Genomic DNA, 14,764 nt, shown 5'->3' on the forward strand with positions numbered 1-14,764 from the left:
AAAGTGCTGTTCTCCAAGGGCTGCCTGTGGACTCTGAACTGCTGCTGGGGACGGGGCTGGCCATGGACCTGGGATGGGGGGTGCATGAGGAGGGGCTGCATGCAGATGGATGAAGATTCAGCCACAGCCCAGTCTCCAGGGGCAAGGGGTAGAGGTTGGTGCACCCTATTCCTTGGAAGCTGAATGATCTCAGGGTCCATCAGCCAGCCTGCAGTGGGGGTACAGGGAGGGGGCACACCCCCTGAGCAGGCAGTGGGGGTGTGTGGGGGCAATGTGGTGACAGGGTCTGGGATTGGGGTGGGGGGTGATGCAGAGGTGTCTGGAGGTGATGCTGCTGGGGCAGATGGGAGGTGGGTGTCGTGGTTTAACTCCAGAGGGCAACTAATCACCACACAGCCACTGGACACCCCCACTGTGGTGGGATGGGGAGGAGAATCAGGAAAAAAAGGTAAAGCCTGTGGGTTGAGATAAGGACAGTTTAACAAGGGAAATAAAATAAAATATAATAATATTTGTTATGAAAAGGGAGACACCAAAAAGGGAGAGAGAAATAAAACCCAAGTAAAACAAGAGATGCTCAGTACAGCAATTGGCCCCAGCAGTGATTGACCCCTCCTGGGCAGCTCCCCCAGTTTATACACTGGGCAGAACTTTCTGTGGCATGGAATATCCACTGGCTGCTTTGGGTCAGCTGTCCCAGCTGTGCTTCCCCCCAGCTTCTTGTGCAGCTCCTCACTGACAGAGCATGAGGCACTGAAAAGTCCTTGACTTGGGGTGAGCACAAATGAGCCACAACCAAAACATCAGTGTGTGATCGACATTATTCCCATCCTGAATCCAAAATGTGGTGTTGTACCAGCCACTGGAAAGAAAATTAACTCCATTGAAGCTGAAATGAGGACAGGGGGGAAGGGTGGCTCTGGGGGAAGATGGCCAGAGGAGATTGTTGGGCCCAGAAAGAAGGTTCCTCATGGAAGAGAAATGGGGTGGAAACCAGAGCTGACCAACACTGTGGGGTCAGGTCAGTGCTGGGGAGGTGTACAGAGGGTGGGTGTCAATGTGGGTTCTGGGGAGCAGGTGTAGGTGTTGGCAGACAGGGTAGGGGTCCTCTCACACCCCCTGGCACAGCCCCCTTGTCCCCTGCAGTCCAGGGCTCAGTGGGAGCATGGCTGTCCCTGCCAGACCACTCAGCCCCTCCAAGGCTCTTTCCAAGCTTAGCCATGGTTCCCCAGCACCTCTTCATCTCCAACCTGCAAGTGACTGAATCCCACACTGGCCTGGCCAGCACCAGTTTCCTCCCCCTGCCCACCTGGAAGCAGCACCAGCAGCTTTGGCCCTTTCCCACCCCAGCCCTCCCTCAGCCCGGGGTCCCTCTCCCCATCCCACCCAGGGGAAGGGTGCATCCATTCAGGAGGCCCTTTGACTAGACATGATCCCACATTGGAGGGCAAATCCTTCCCCTGTGTCCCCCAGATGTGTCCCCCACTGCCTCCCCATGATGTGAGCACAGGGCAGAGCCCACTGGTGTGTCCTGAGCATATGCACATCTCAGCTCCTCTTCCAATGCACCCAAACCCAGGCAGCTCATCCCAAACCCCCCTACATGTGGACAGGCTCACCTGCATCCCTGAGAGCCCTGTCCTCATGTTGATGGGCAGGAGAGATGCTGTGAGCCTCGGGGAGATGTCCCCTCCTCACCCAAAAGATGAACAGTTTACTGAATCACAGAGTGGTTGGCCAAGAATCCGCAACAATGAAGGGTTTGGGCCTGGTTTATTAAATGCCTGTTCCTGGGCTACAAGGTCTGCACCCCCACAGGTCCCATCACAGCAGCATCCCGAGGAAGGACTGTGCCCCCAGGCTCCATGGCAGTGGGAAGGAGAGTGGGTTTGTCTGGAAGTGTGCATGGCTGCAGCCTTTCCTGCAGACCTTCACCCAAATCTCCAAGCTAGACTTGGCCTGGACTGCTCATCTGCTCGGCTGGAAGGGAGTCACAGAGCCCTGGGCAGGGGGAGCCTGTGCATGTTCCACTCGACGGGGAGAAGAGCAGCACCTGGGCAGGTGTCACAGTGGGCCACCATCCTCAGACAGGTGACAGTTCAGCCCCACACATCCTGCTGCTCACTCCCTGGGATTCCAGGGTGCCCCACACCTGGGCCCATGCAGACAGACACACAGACACCCTGCCCTGAGACAGCTCCTGAGGCGGCTCTGACTGACGGCTCTGCAGGACAGTGGTCAGCACACAGCAGGGAGGGGGGCCCAGCTGGCAGTGGCCCCTGTGCAACAGCAGAGCCCTGCACGCTGCTGTGACTCACTGCCCATGGTTCAGAGCCTCCCTGGAGGACAGGACCTGCTGGTCAGGACAGAGGGCAGGGGGTGTCCGGGGGTGGGGGCCTGTGGTCAGCGGTGATAGCGGGGGTCGGCTCTCCAGCACTCCGACAGCTTCCGCAGGACTCGCTCCTTCAGGTGGACCCTCCTGGAGAGCTGCTGTGACTGGCTTAGCTCATGAGCCTTCAGCTTGGCATAGTAGTCAGAAAACTTGTTGTAGAGGATGGAGATGGGCATGCCATTGAGGATGATGCCAAAGGAGATGCAGACAAATGCCACCATCCTGCCGAGTATTGTGTCGGGCACGGTGTCTCCATAGCCCACGGTGGAGAGGCTGACCTGTGTGAGGATGGGAAAAGATAAAATCCCACGGGGAACAAGCCCAGCAGACCCCACCAGATGGTGCTGGGACTCACCCGCCCGCCCCTCTGTGGGAGCCAGGTGTCACCTGGAGCAGTGTTACCCAGTGACAGCAGCCAGGTGTCACCTGGAGCAGTGTTACCCAGTGACAGCAGCCAGGTGTCACCTGGAGCAGTGTTACCCAGTGACAGCAGCCAGCTCAGCTGTCCCCACTCCTGCAGCCTCCACGGCCAGGGCTCTGCGCCCGGGAGGCCCGGAGAGCACAAGGGTGGAGTGCTGCTGGCTGAGCCCCAGAGCAGAGATCAGAGGTCAGACCTCTCTCTGCTCCGTCCCCGCTTCACTTGTGTCTCTTCAGGCCAGCTGGACACCCCGAGCTGAGCCCTCCCCAGCAGTCAGTGTCTGCTGCAGCTTCCTGCCCCCGCGGAGCTGCGGCTCCAGCGCTTCCCACCCGGGAGCTGCCCAGTCCCGCAGGAACAAGTCTTCCTGGAGCCTCCATCCAAGGGAAGCAGGCACTTGGAAACAAGGTGAGAGCTGAGGCAGAGAGGTTTGGGCTTTGCAGGGAGCTGTGCTCCCAGGGACAGGCTCGGCCCGAGACATTGAAAGGCTCGAACCTGGTGATGCTGCTGAGTGATTTTGCCCTTCCTTGAGGAGGGATGAATTTGAAGCAGGCAATCTGTGGTGGCCAAGGGGGCAGAAGTGATCTGTGGGATCATTTAATCTGTAAATCAAAATGCCCTTGTAACCTCTGGGTTTTAAGTGCTTTAGATACTCCCCATTTCGGAGTCAATCCCAGGTTTATTATAGTGCTCAGCTCAGCTGAGCTGCTGGCTCCTGGCACAAGCAGGGCAGCAAACAGGGGCAGCACACCCCAGTCTGTGTCCTCTCTCAGGACACAGACCGAGGCACAATGTGACCATAGGTCCCACATGCAGCCCTGGGTCCCCCATCTCAGCCCCACAAGCTCTGACCCCCTTGTGCTTCCCAAGCCCAGCTGGGCTGTGATGCTGCACAAGCCTCAGGCTGCCCTGAGTGGGTGCCCCCATACCCATGGGGGCTGAACCACATCCACCCCACACTCGGGTCCCATGACAGATAAAGCCTGGGCTGAGTCACATCCCCCTTGTCACTAACTCAGGCCTGGAGGTTCCTAGGCCACCACCTCTGTCCCACCATCCCACCCCAGCGCTAGCTTTTGAGCCTCTGAGCTCGGTCCCAACCTCTGATTTCTTTTCTCAGAGCACACAGGGCTCTGAGTTTCCCGCCGTTACCGGGCTGGTAGGAGGGCTGGGCCCCTCCTGCCCCCTGGCCTGCAGCAGTGGTGAATCCCCCGAGCAGCAGGGCAGCCCCTACCCACGGAGCCCCCCGCCCCCCTCTCTGGAAGGAGCTGTGCAAACCTTACCGCTGCCCACCACCACGCACAGGGGATACTGGTGAAGTCCGTGCCGGGGACATCGTGTTCCACCGAGTGTATGAGGGCGGAGAAGGTGAAGACACCCATGGCAATGAAGAGGAGGAGGCAGCAAACCTGCTGGTAGCACTGGCGCATGGTGAAGCTGAAGGCCCGGAGGCCGGTGGAGTGGCGCGCCAGCTTGAGGATGCGGAAGATCCTCATGAGCTTGACGAGCTTGAGGACCTTGCCCAGCTTGCTCACATTCTCCACCTTGTGCAACTCCTCGTGGTAAAGCGTGTCTGCTTCGTCCAGGTTTTCGAAGAGGAGCTGGATGTAGAAGGGCAGGATGGCCACCAGGTCTATGGCATTAAACGCTGCCCGCAGAAAGATCTTGAAGCTGGAGGAGGAGATGAGCCGCATGAGGTATTCAGAGGTGAAGAAGATGGCACAGATCATCTCCATCTGCTCCATCCACATCTTCCCTGTTTTGTTTTTCATCTCCTCCACTGTGCTCAGTGTCATGCCCACAATGGAGATAAGCACAAAGAAGCTCGACATGACAGCAATGATCTTGGCTGGGACGGAAGAGTACGGGTTCTCAATGAGGTTCCAGATCATCTTCCGAAACCCACCCAGAAATTTGCCATCAAACTGATTCCCCGAGTCCAGGGGCTCCAGTTCTGCCTCCAGCTCCTTCTCTATTTTCAGGTACTCATTGAGTTCATCTTGCTTTTCCTCGAACAGGATCCGGCAGCAGCGCTGGGAGTATTTCAGATGGATCCCCCAGTACTCGATTTCCTCCACGAAGTTACTGGGGCACATCTCATCCATCACCCACAGGACCCCACTGCGGTAGAAGTGGAAGATGTAGTGGAAGACCGAAGGATCTCTGTCAAAGAAGTACTCGTTCTTCTGCACCAAGTAGTCATCGCAGAGCTGCATCTTCTTGGCGGGGTCCGTATAAAGGGCCAGCTTCCCCAGCCTCGTGATGGGGTACTGGGCCAGTACCTTGCAAGCTATCTGGAACGACTTGCCACCCACGTTGATGTTGAGCAGGTACTTGTTCCTTTGGATGGGAGTCTCGCTCTCCTCGTTTCCCTCTGCCACGTTCTGCATGGAGCTCCATTGTTTCACCAGGCTGTCCTGCGCGAAGGGGATGTGCACTGCCTCCTCCTCCAGGGTCCGGCGGCGGCCCTGGTGGTCCCCTATCTTCAGGCTGGCCGAGAGACTCGCCCGCCTGGTCCCCAGCTGCCTCATGGTGCCTGGCCCTCGGGAGCCGTGACTCCTGTTAGGGGCCGGGGCACAGCAGCTCCGGCTTCATGGGAACGCTCCCGCTGGGCACACGCTGGCTGGGATGAGTGCTGCTGGCTCGGAGGAGCCGTGGAGCCGCTGCCCGGGGGGCACTGCCGTGTCCTGGTGCCACGTGGCACCTGCCAGGGTCCCAAAGCCGATTGCTGATCAGATTGTGGTTCGCGTCGCGGGAGTCGGAGGCGGCCAAGCGCCCGCTCCTTAAGACACTAATGGGATTGAGGCACTAGTCCTTTATGTAAGGAACTATTTCCAGACCTGCACTTCTCCCTTATTCTGTTCTTATTAGCTGTTTGCATTTGCCACACGCTGCCTGTTTCCTAGAAGGACATCTGTGATAGCAAGTTGGAAGGAGCACGGTCTTGCCTCAGTTTACCCCTGCCAGCCCTGCCCTGGTGGGACAGGAAGGTGCAGACACACAGGATTTGTAGAGGCTTTGTACCCCCACACCAGATGCTGCTCTTGGCACCGGCCCTTCGTTAAGCACTAATGCAGTTGCCCCGGCTCTGTCAGCTGTCACAGCCAGAGAAGGGAGATGGTCGTGACCTCCCAGCTCATCCCTCAAGCCCCACAGTGCAGATTTACAGGGGATGAGGTGAAGGAACCACTTCAGTCTCCACGCAGTGCCCGAGCAGATCCCCTGTGGGACAGGTTGCTCCTGTGGCCCTGCCCTGTGCCATCACATCAGCCTTCAGCCCCACCAGTCCCACAAGCAGGGGCAGAACAGGGAACAGGACACTGAAAATGCAAGTAGGCAGTAAAAGTTCCCCTGAACTACTGGAACTGAAAAGGAGGAAATAATCCTTTGGATTTCCAAGTAAAAGGGGAACCAAAATTAAATAGGCTTATCTTTGAGGCCTTACCTTGGAACATGACCTTGCTTCAACATGTAAAACTGATCACACTGATCTCTATGAACTGGTCTAATTAAATACAGAGACCTGGAGCACAAAGCTGTTCCTGGCCCAAAACCAGCTCAGGCTCCACTACAATTGAAGTTTCTGAGCCCTGGGATTAGGACAACAAAAATACTTCTGGCATCAGACAGAGGAAGGGAAATTGCTGTCACAAAACATAGATCTTGTTTTGGCACAAGATCCAGAAAATATGTTTCTTTCAACCCTGAAGCACTTGGCTCAGGGAGCAGTAAACTAAACCTGCAAGGTCTTGTGAGTTTGCCTCCAGGCCTCGCTCCTCATTGAACAGAGCGAGGGCTCTGCCCCACACCACAGACCAGCCAGGCTCAGCCTGGGCTCAGCTTGGCAGCTGGAGCTCAGAGGATGATCTGGGACCGGCTGGTGACAGCTGACTTTGGCCACCTGACCCCGACAGCACCAGCACTTCTACAGCCCCCAGCTCAGCCCTGTCCTGCTGGGACTCCTGGAGCCCCTCCTGCTCTACAGGATTCCCCGCTCTGTGCACTGCTCTGACAAAGAAGGGACAAGTTCAGGCAGTTTTTTCACCTTGTTCTAGGTTGAACTCCCCACTTGTCCCCTGTTTGGCAACAGCACTCCTAGTGCCAGTGCCATCTGTTCCTCCTGTCCCCACCCTCTCCATTCACTCTGCTCCCTGTATTTCACTCTTCTGCTGCAGCTGGTGTGTGCTGGAGTCATGTCCATCCCAGGCAGGCACAGCAGCACTTGCTCCCCCTTACTGGCCGTGCCAGCCCACCCACCACGAATCCTCTTTCCCAGGATGTGACAATCCAGTGGTGATGCAGCCCCTGAACTCCCAACTACTGAATTTAAGCAAATGCACAAGTCCAGGAAAATTAAAGATTCCAGCAGTCATTGGTTTCACATTCTTTATTCTCCTGTGTCAGTTACAACAGCTATTCCCACCTGGCCCTATGGAAACAGAAGCAAGGTTGTGCACCCTTGCAAATAACTCCTTGGTACTAAAAATAGCAGCCCTGGAATAACTCAGGACTCCACACCACATTTAGAAGTTTCTCCCATGGGGTATGGCAGCACTCACACGCTATCCAGGAGGGGAAGATCCCTGCTCCAAGGCTGATGACTGGAGTCTGCTTGGCAAGACAAGTTCCCACCCTCAAGGCACACAGGTCAGCAGCCAAGGCAGCAGCTTTGTGCACTGAGTGAACATTTGTGCAAGGTGCACGTGGCCCAAGGGCACCAGGCACTAATCTGCCCCTGCACAGCCAGTTCCAAGGCACACAGCACTGAGCCCTTTGGCTGGAGCTCCGTGTGCCACACAGTGTCTGACCCAAGACGTGGCTTATTTCAAAGGACATCTTCACTAAAGTGCTCAGAGCCCTGTCCAACTTGGCCCCAGGGATGGGGCAGCCACAGCTGCCCTGGGCAACCTGTGCTGGAGCCTCACCACCCTCACCATAAGACCTTCCTTCCCCTTCTCCCACCTAAACCCAACCTCTGTCAGTTTGTAATTGCTGCCCCCTGCCCTGTCACTACAGACCTTGGTGAAAAGCCTCTCTCCATCTATCTTACAACCCCCCTTCAGACAGGGACAAGACACAACACAGTCTCACGGAGCTGTCTCTTCTCCAGCAGCTGCCCTGATGAAGGTGCAGGACCTTGCCCTTGACCTTATGGACCTTCAGGAAGTTCCTGTGGGCCTGAGGGTCTCTCTGGATGACATCCCCCTCTCCCAGCTGCACCCTGCAGCCTGGTCTCATCCTCACACTGGCTGAGGGTCCCCTTGATCCCACTCTACACACCACTGATGAAGACATGGGATAGCACTGGTCCCAGTACGGACCCCCAAGAGACATCACTCGTGTCAGAACAGTTTTAAGGAAGACACCATTAACAGTGTTAGAGGAGCCACAGCCAGCATTCAGCACTGGGGTGGGCAGAGCAGGTCAGTAAAGAGTGGAGGTGTTTGTGTGAGGGAGTGTGTGAGGAGCTGCCTGCCTGGGGGCTGAGGAGCTCCTGGCCCCACACTGGCCTGGGTGACAGCACAGCAAAGTGAGAGCAAACAGGAAGATTTTAACTGTTACCTTGTGGTAGAACCGTCAGTAAAAGCCACCTGTTGTGGAACTGAGCAGCATCAAACACTAGTGCAAACATGGAATATCTGTCTGGTCTGTGCAGAGTCAGTGAGCTCCTATGGAAACGGGTTAGGAAGCCACTATTCCCTGACAAAATCCAGGGGGAAGAATGGAGCAGGTCAAAAAAAGGTTCTTGGCTAGGAGTAGAAGGAAAACAGTGAATAGCATCTGGCACTTCACAAAGAAAAACATCTTTGGGTTCAAGGCCACGCTAGTGGGAATCAGCATTAACAACTGGAGCTCAGAACAATGAAGACATTCCTACTACCTTTGTGAGGGCTGATTTCACAGTGCCAGGGAAGATCCTGTGCTATTTCCAGAGTCAAAGTAGTCCCACAGTCTAAGACCTATTTCCAAGGGGAGCATCCTCTTGGTATTCAGTGTAACAACCCAGATTTGAGAGCTGATGTCCAATTCAGTCAGGCTGTGTGGTGAGCATGAGAGAGACCAGGCTAGTCCCACCTCGTCACCTCAGTGTAAAGATCCCTGTTACCAAAACAGAAAAACACCTGGTTACTGACAGTCCTTGGAGCAAAAATCTGGTTTGACTTCAGTTAGTGCAAAGCAAAAGAAAGAAACACACATCAGAAGATCAGTATCTTAGTATGGGTGCTCCATGTCCTTGGCAGCAGAGGAAAAGGGAGAGTTCTGCTGCTTCAGGGCAGATTGAAACTTCCAGCACCACCTGGCTGACCAGCAGCAGGAAAGTTGGGAAAAGCAATTCCTGTAGGGGAAAGCCCTAGAGGCCAGAAACACAGGGAAAGAAGGCATTTTTCCCTCAGGCACACAGAGCTCATGGGTGCAAGACACTTACCCTTCAGGGAAAGGAGCCTGTCTGGCTTTTGTCAGACATAAGCTGTTCCCTGGATGCTTTTTCAAGACTGACGGTGTTAGATCGGCTTTTTTCTTTGAACAGGCCCCACACAGCAACAGAACCTGCAGCTACCAGGATGCTGAGGAGCCCTGGAGAGGAGAATGCACAAGCAGAGACTCACTGACTGCCCCGGTCTGGGCATCAGGACTGGGCCCTGCTGCTCAAAATCACGAGCCAACAGCCAGAGAAGAGCAGTTTCCCTTGAGGGCAAAGGACAGAGAGAGGGGAAGTGAGTTAGTGCCAGATCGCATGGCATGGCCTTTCCAAGGACACAGCACAGCCAAGGCAGAGCAATAATTAAGCTGTGGTGTCAGGCCTCCCTCAGCCCACCCAGCACAGCAAAAGCAGCTACTTATACAGGTCTGGAATTGACTTCATCAAGATACTCAATTTACAGCCCATGGCAGGACCAAGACCACGTGCAGCAGTCTGAGTCTCACATACCTGCAACAATCAAGATCCACGTGTAACCTTGACTCCTCGATGGCACAGAGACCCCAGGCTCAGGAGTAGCTGAAGCCTCTGTGAGGAAAGAGAGACAAGTCCATCAGGCTTCCAACTTACCTTACAATCAGCCCTCAAAGCAACCTCCAACCCACACCTGTCTGAGTTCCCAGCTCACCTCAAGAGTGCCAAAAGGTCATTTTCAATTTATCTGCCGCTGTGATTAGCCCACATTGGAGGAAAAAAGTCCTACTGGAAACGCTAACAGTGAAAGCTGGGATATTTCCCAGCTGGAGCTGCAGCATCTCGACCTGTCCTCAAGACACTGGGAGGCCACAGGTACAACCAAAACACAGCTCATCTCCCCACCTGCCAACTGAACCGGTGCAGGCACCAAACCCACACCCAGTTCTGTCACCCCTGCAGTAATGCCCCTCCTCTCCACACTCATGGTGCTGCAGTTCCCGGACACCACGGAAACCCCCGGGTAAGGGAAGCCAGAACAGCACTTCCAGGCACAAAGAACACCCCACGGAGCCGAGCAGCAGGCGCCGGCCGTGCTGGGCGTGCAGACACTGCCCGGACACCGGACGGCCCAGAGCTGCCTCCCTCCTCCTCATCCTCATCCTCATCCTCATCCTCTTCCCCTCAGCCTGCCCATTCCCCAGGGATCAGAGGAGCTCGGGAGGCAGACAGACTCCAGTGCCGCCGGCTCGCTGAGAGGGTTGCGTGTTCTGGAAGAAGGAAGCGGGTACTACAAAGGCGCTTCCCGAGGAAGCCCCGGGGGGCGTCAGCGCCGTCCCAACCGGAGGCGGCTGAAGGTGGGGGTCTCCCGCAGCGCTTCCTCCACCCACAGTGACCCGCAGCTGCCCCGGAGAGGCCGGAGACGGCGGGGAACAAAGGCTTCCGTCCGCTCTGCCGCCCCGCGCCCCCCGTACCTGCGCTGCCGGCGGGCGGCCCCGCCGAGCTCCAGGGCGGGGTCAGCGCGGGGCCGCCGGGACTCGGCTCCGCCGGGGTCGCGGTCCCGCAGTCCTGCTCGTCCTCCTCGTCCGCGCAGTCGGGGTGGCCGTCGCAGAGCCAGTCCCGGGGGAAGCAGCGCTCGCCGGGCGCGCACTGGAACTGGTCCGGGGGGCAGCGGGACGGGGCAGCTGCGGGGACGGTGTGAGGGGCTGAGGGGAGCGGGGGGGGCAGGAGGGGAAGCCCCTGCACACACCCCCCTCACGGCCCGCCCGGCGGAGCCCGCGCGCGGGCACCGGCCAATGAGAGCGAAGGGCGTGCGCGGGGAGCCAATGGGCGCCGCCCGCCCGGCCGCTCCCCCGACTCACCGTTCTCCGGCGGGAGCGGCAGCCCCGGCGGCGGCAGCGGCAGCAGCACGGCGAGCACCAGCGCCAGCCCCGGCAGCCCCGGCCCGGCCATGCCGCGGGCCCGCGCCGATGGAACGCCGCGCTGCCGCCGCTCGCGCCGCTACAGATGCGGAGCGCGTGCGCCCGGGCCCGGCCTCCACCAACCAATGGGATGCTCGGGGGGGCGGGGCGCGAGGGGTGGGCGGGGCCCTGGCGCGGGGTCACGTGAGGGGGGGCGGAGGGACCCCCGGGCAGGCCCGGCTCGGTCCGGGCAGCGCTCCCAGAGCGGCGCTCCCGCAGCAGCGCTCCCGCCTCGGCTGCACCGGCCTGTTCCAGCACACGGAGCTGCCGCTATCTGGATTAGCCCCCTCCAAGCTCCGGGAACAGCCGCGCTCTCCCGCGGTTCCCTGGGAAACCATCAGCACCGCGGCGGCCCGTGACCTGCTGTCCCCGGGGAGGGGCCGCTCAGCACCCGAGCTGCATGTGGCCGCAGCAGGACAAGGGGACTGCGGTGGAAGTGCCACAGGCTGCTGAATTTGTCTCTTCCTTCAGAACCAGAGCACCAGCGGGCCCTGTGGGCAAGGCTGTGCTTTACTCAGTTCTGCTCTTCACTGACATTTCATCTACGGCTCACAAATCCCCCAAGCCTGTGCTCAAATCCCTGTGCTGTGTCGCTATTCCATCAAGCAAACCTTACATGGGCGTTAAAGAGCAGTAACTTGAATAACAGAACAGACAAAACAGGGAGGGGGTGTAGTCACAGCTTTAAATACATTTATTAGTAAGATATCAGCTCCCTGCAGCACTCCTGAAGCCAAATCCACCACAGCCTCCCTGCTGAAGCTGCTCTGGAAGCACCTGCACCATCATGCAGCCTTGGCTCACTCTCTGCTCACAGGTAGGGCTGGTCCTTGGAAATCTCCCACTTCCTAAGTGGTGGTCCTGGTGTCACTGCTTTTTTCTGCGTCGTTGTCACTGCAGAGTCTGAACTGCGGCAGAGGAAGGAAGAGAGAGGAGAGGCTTTAGTAACTCTATGGAAATCACACTCAGGTTTAATCAGTCCAGGTTGGAGTAGTCCTGGAGGGGTCTGTTAGTCACAGTCCCAGAATGGTTTGGGTTGGGTTGGAAGGGACATTGAAGATGTCCATGGGCAGGGACACACTCCACTAGCCCAGGTTGCTCCAAGCCCTGCCCAACCTGGTCCTGGACAATTCCAGGGATGGGGCAGCCACAGCTGCTCTGGAAAACCTGTGCAAGGCCTCCCCACCCTCACAGGGGAGAACTCCTTCCTAATATACCATCTAATCCTGCCCTCTGGCAGTGGGAAGTCATTCCCCCTTGTCCTGTCCTTCCAGGTCTTGTCCCAAGTCCCTCTCCAGCTCTCCTGGAGCCCCTTTAGGCATTGGAAGTGGGTCTCAGGTCTCCACAGAGCCTTTTCTTCTCCAGGTGAACCCCCCCAGCTCTCCCACCTGTCTCCAGAGCAGAGGGGCTCCAGCCTTTGATGCATCATCGTGGCCTCCTCTGGGCTTGCTTCAATACATCTACATCTTTCTTGGATGCCCCAGAGCTGGACACAGGCGCTCCAGAGCACAGTAACTGAACTTCCTGCCACCTCATTTATTCGCAAAGAGACACCGAGACAAACAATTACTTCCACGTTCTTCTACCAACCTGGGTAACTCTGCACCACGCTCCTGGTGTAAATGAGGGCTGAGCCTGCTCAGCAGCGACAGCACCGCCCAGGCCAGACCTACCTGCCGGGTTGTGTCCCTGCAGCTAGAGTCTTCTGCGCCGCCACCACCACCACGGGCGGCAGCGACTCGCGGCGCCCGTCCCGGCCGCAGTAATAGTTATCGGCGAACTTGTGGCTGGGGCCCACCGGGAGCCGCGGCGGCGGCTGGGTCCTGGGCAGAGAGCATTCCGAGCATCAGCGGCGGCGCCCCGGCTCCGCTCCGCGCCCCGCCCGCCGCCCGGCCCGGCCCCGGCACCTCTTGGCGATCTCCCCGTAGCGCAGCGCCAGCTTCTCCTGGAGGTTCCGCTGCAAGGCAAGGCAAGGCCGGAGCGGCTCAGGCGGGGCGGCCGCCGCGCTGCGCCGGGGGCTCCGCGGAGCCGGTGGCGCAGCGCAGCGCCCCGCGGGGCAGGGGCTGCTCTCGGCCCCCCGGGCCCGGCGCTGTGCTCACCCCCGCCAGGAAGTTTCGGAGCTTTTGGATGATTCCCGTCGCCGTCGCCATCTTGGGCCGCCGTGAAGGGCAGCGCCGCGGGGGGCGCCGGGAGCGCGCGGGGCGCGCTGGGTCTCGCGAGACTCGGCGCTATATAAGGCGGCGCGGGGAGGCCCCGCCCCTTTCTGCGCGGAGCCGCCATGGACACGAGCCGCGTGCAGCCCATCAAGCTGGCCAGGGTGGGTGTGAGGGGCATGGGGGTCCCGGGGTGGGTGTGCGGAGCGTCGGGGGGCCCAGGGAGGCCGCGCGGCCGCGCTGACCCTCCGCTCTGTCCCCGCAGGTCACCAAGGTGCTGGGCCGGACCGGGTCCCAGGGGCAGTGCACGCAGGTGAGCGGGCCGGGCCGGGCCGGGCGGGTGCGGGGGCTGGGCCCGGCCGGGCTGACGCGGTGCCGCCCCCGCAGGTGCGCGTTGAGTTCATGGACGACACGAGCCGCTCCATCATCCGCAACGTGAAGGGCCCGGTGCGAGAGGGAGACGTTCTCACCCTGCTGGAGTCGGAGCGCGAGGCCCGGCGGCTGCGCTGAGCGGGACCTGCCCGAGCGCCCGTCCCTGGGCCGTCCATGGGGGATGGAGCCTGTCGACCGTCCCTGCATCGTCCGTCAGGGGATGGAGCCTGGCGGGTGGGGAGGAGCGTGGTGGTCTTGTCACTGCAATAAAGGGTTTTTCCAGTAGCCCCGTACCTGGGTCTCACTCAGCGAGTGCCTCGGAGCTCTGTCTCATACCTGAGCACCTGCTGCTTTCCTCGGGCTCAGTAGGGACAGCAGCACGCCCTGCTTGTTGCTGGGGTTGCACGTAATGCATTCGTTGTAATATTATTGCATTTTTATTGACCTGTCACAACAAAAATAACCGTGTTTTGATTACAGCAGCCTTAATCCTGACCTTCCTGGTAAGCAGTTTTCTCTATTTAATAGTGAAGTGGCGTTGGAAACTTACGGGACCTCAGTGGAATTTAATCACAAGTTGGAAATCAAGCTTGGTACTAGCTTGCAAAGCAACAGCCTGCTGCTTCTGTCTGTCTGTCCTCAGTAAGCTGTTCTCTGAATGCTGCTATAAATACACCTACTTGCTGTCCTTCCTGTCAGTCACATGCAGAGAGCAAGTGCTTGTCTGACTCCTCTATCTCACTTTCTTCAGCTTTCCCCTCCACCACAAGATCAGCTAGCAAGATGTATTGCTTTAGGATATTACATGAAGCAAAAGTATGGCTGAAAAATTTAGGAATGAGCCTGAAAACTATCCTGGTTCAAGGGCTGGTTTTTAAGGACTGGTGTTTTCTGTCAGCTTAGAGTAGTCCTGGTTTGTGGTGTGTTTAAGCCAAGTCAAGTCTGTAGCCCCTGGTCTGTGATCTTTTATGTGAGTGTTCTTTGTCCTGCAATGTTCTGAGCTTGACTGAGGCAGGTCAGTGGCAGTGTGACTGAGAGTCTGGGTGTCCTAAAGCTGAGCAGAGCACTGCTGGGACA

General features: G+C 58.2%; 4 protein-coding genes across 8 annotated transcripts; 1 reads left to right on the forward strand and 3 right to left on the reverse strand.

Annotated features, from left to right (window-relative positions):
• Positions 1–2,392: 2,392 nt before the first annotated feature.
• LOC127481407 (potassium voltage-gated channel subfamily V member 2-like) lies at positions 2,393–5,414 on the reverse strand. The gene is made up of 2 exons (XM_051810691.1): positions 4,091–5,414; positions 2,393–2,670 (listed from the first exon to the last, which is right to left on the reverse strand). The coding sequence occupies exons 1-2, from the start codon at positions 5,336–5,338 to the stop codon at positions 2,404–2,406; spliced, it is 1,515 nt and encodes a 504-aa protein (XP_051666651.1). The 5' UTR covers positions 5,339–5,414; the 3' UTR covers positions 2,393–2,403.
• A 1,765-nt stretch (positions 5,415–7,179) lies between these two features.
• On the reverse strand, positions 7,180–11,210 carry CD320 (CD320 molecule). Of its 2 annotated transcripts, XM_051810779.1 has the most exons (5): positions 11,064–11,210; positions 10,677–10,886; positions 9,739–9,816; positions 9,235–9,383; positions 7,180–8,906 (listed from the first exon to the last, which is right to left on the reverse strand). In XM_051810779.1, the coding sequence occupies exons 1-4, from the start codon at positions 11,152–11,154 to the stop codon at positions 9,238–9,240; spliced, it is 525 nt and encodes a 174-aa protein (XP_051666739.1). In that variant the 5' UTR covers positions 11,155–11,210; the 3' UTR covers positions 7,180–8,906; positions 9,235–9,237. The 2 variants fall into 2 exon arrangements, with proteins under 2 accessions (XP_051666739.1, XP_051666740.1); XM_051810780.1 differs by lacking the exon at positions 9,235–9,383.
• Positions 11,211–11,833: 623 nt separating this feature from the next.
• Positions 11,834–13,380, reverse strand: NDUFA7 (NADH:ubiquinone oxidoreductase subunit A7). 4 transcript variants are annotated; one of them, XM_051810788.1, is made up of 5 exons: positions 13,262–13,380; positions 13,070–13,119; positions 12,836–12,985; positions 12,551–12,693; positions 11,834–12,065 (listed from the first exon to the last, which is right to left on the reverse strand). In XM_051810788.1, exons 1-4 carry the CDS (start codon positions 13,310–13,312, stop codon positions 12,588–12,590), a joined length of 357 nt encoding a protein of 118 aa, XP_051666748.1. In that variant the 5' UTR covers positions 13,313–13,380; the 3' UTR covers positions 11,834–12,065; positions 12,551–12,587. The 4 variants fall into 4 exon arrangements, with proteins under 4 accessions (XP_051666748.1, XP_051666747.1, XP_051666750.1 ...); XM_051810787.1 differs by having other exon boundaries at positions 11,834–12,070; XM_051810790.1 differs by lacking the exon at positions 12,551–12,693.
• RPS28 (ribosomal protein S28) lies at positions 13,362–13,972 on the forward strand. Its single transcript, XM_051810794.1, has 3 exons — positions 13,362–13,479; positions 13,581–13,628; positions 13,703–13,972. Exons 1-3 carry the CDS (start codon positions 13,441–13,443, stop codon positions 13,823–13,825), a joined length of 210 nt encoding a protein of 69 aa, XP_051666754.1. The 5' UTR covers positions 13,362–13,440; the 3' UTR covers positions 13,826–13,972.
• Positions 13,973–14,764: the final 792 nt, after the last annotated feature.

This window comes from Manacus candei, unplaced genomic scaffold, assembly GCF_025592945.1.
Source record: "Manacus candei isolate 608988 ecotype Guabito, Panama unplaced genomic scaffold, ASM2559294v1 h1tg000078l, whole genome shotgun sequence".
Classification (NCBI taxonomy): domain Eukaryota; kingdom Metazoa; phylum Chordata; class Aves; order Passeriformes; family Pipridae; genus Manacus; species Manacus candei.

Excerpts from the sequence above, each read along its gene's own strand:
- LOC127481407 (XM_051810691.1), bottom strand. The coding sequence starts at position 5,338 with ATGAGGCAGCTGGGGACCAGGCGGGCGAGTCTCTCGGCCAGCCTGAAG. Across the intron at positions 2,671-4,090 it reads GTGCGTGGTGGTGGGCAGCG|GTCAGCCTCTCCACCGTGGG; the intron begins GTAAGGTTTGCA and ends ATCCTCACACAG.
- CD320 (XM_051810779.1), bottom strand. The coding sequence starts at position 11,154 with ATGGCCGGGCCGGGGCTGCCGGGGCTGGCGCTGGTGCTCGCCGTGCTG. Across the intron at positions 9,817-10,676 it reads GCCGCCCGCCGGCAGCGCAG|AGGCTTCAGCTACTCCTGAG; the intron begins GTACGGGGGGCG and ends CTTTCCTCACAG. Across the intron at positions 9,384-9,738 it reads GTGGATCTTGATTGTTGCAG|GGCTCCTCAGCATCCTGGTA; the intron begins GTATGTGAGACT and ends TCTCCTCTCCAG.
- NDUFA7 (XM_051810788.1), bottom strand. The coding sequence starts at position 13,312 with ATGGCGACGGCGACGGGAATCATCCAAAAGCTCCGAAACTTCCTGGCG. Across the intron at positions 13,120-13,261 it reads TCCGAAACTTCCTGGCGGGG|CGGAACCTCCAGGAGAAGCT; the intron begins GTGAGCACAGCG and ends CTTGCCTTGCAG. Across the intron at positions 12,986-13,069 it reads TACGGGGAGATCGCCAAGAG|GACCCAGCCGCCGCCGCGGC; the intron begins GTGCCGGGGCCG and ends CTCTCTGCCCAG.
- RPS28 (XM_051810794.1), top strand. The coding sequence starts at position 13,441 with ATGGACACGAGCCGCGTGCAGCCCATCAAGCTGGCCAGG. Across the intron at positions 13,480-13,580 it reads AGCCCATCAAGCTGGCCAGG|GTCACCAAGGTGCTGGGCCG; the intron begins GTGGGTGTGAGG and ends CTGTCCCCGCAG. Across the intron at positions 13,629-13,702 it reads CCCAGGGGCAGTGCACGCAG|GTGCGCGTTGAGTTCATGGA; the intron begins GTGAGCGGGCCG and ends CCGCCCCCGCAG.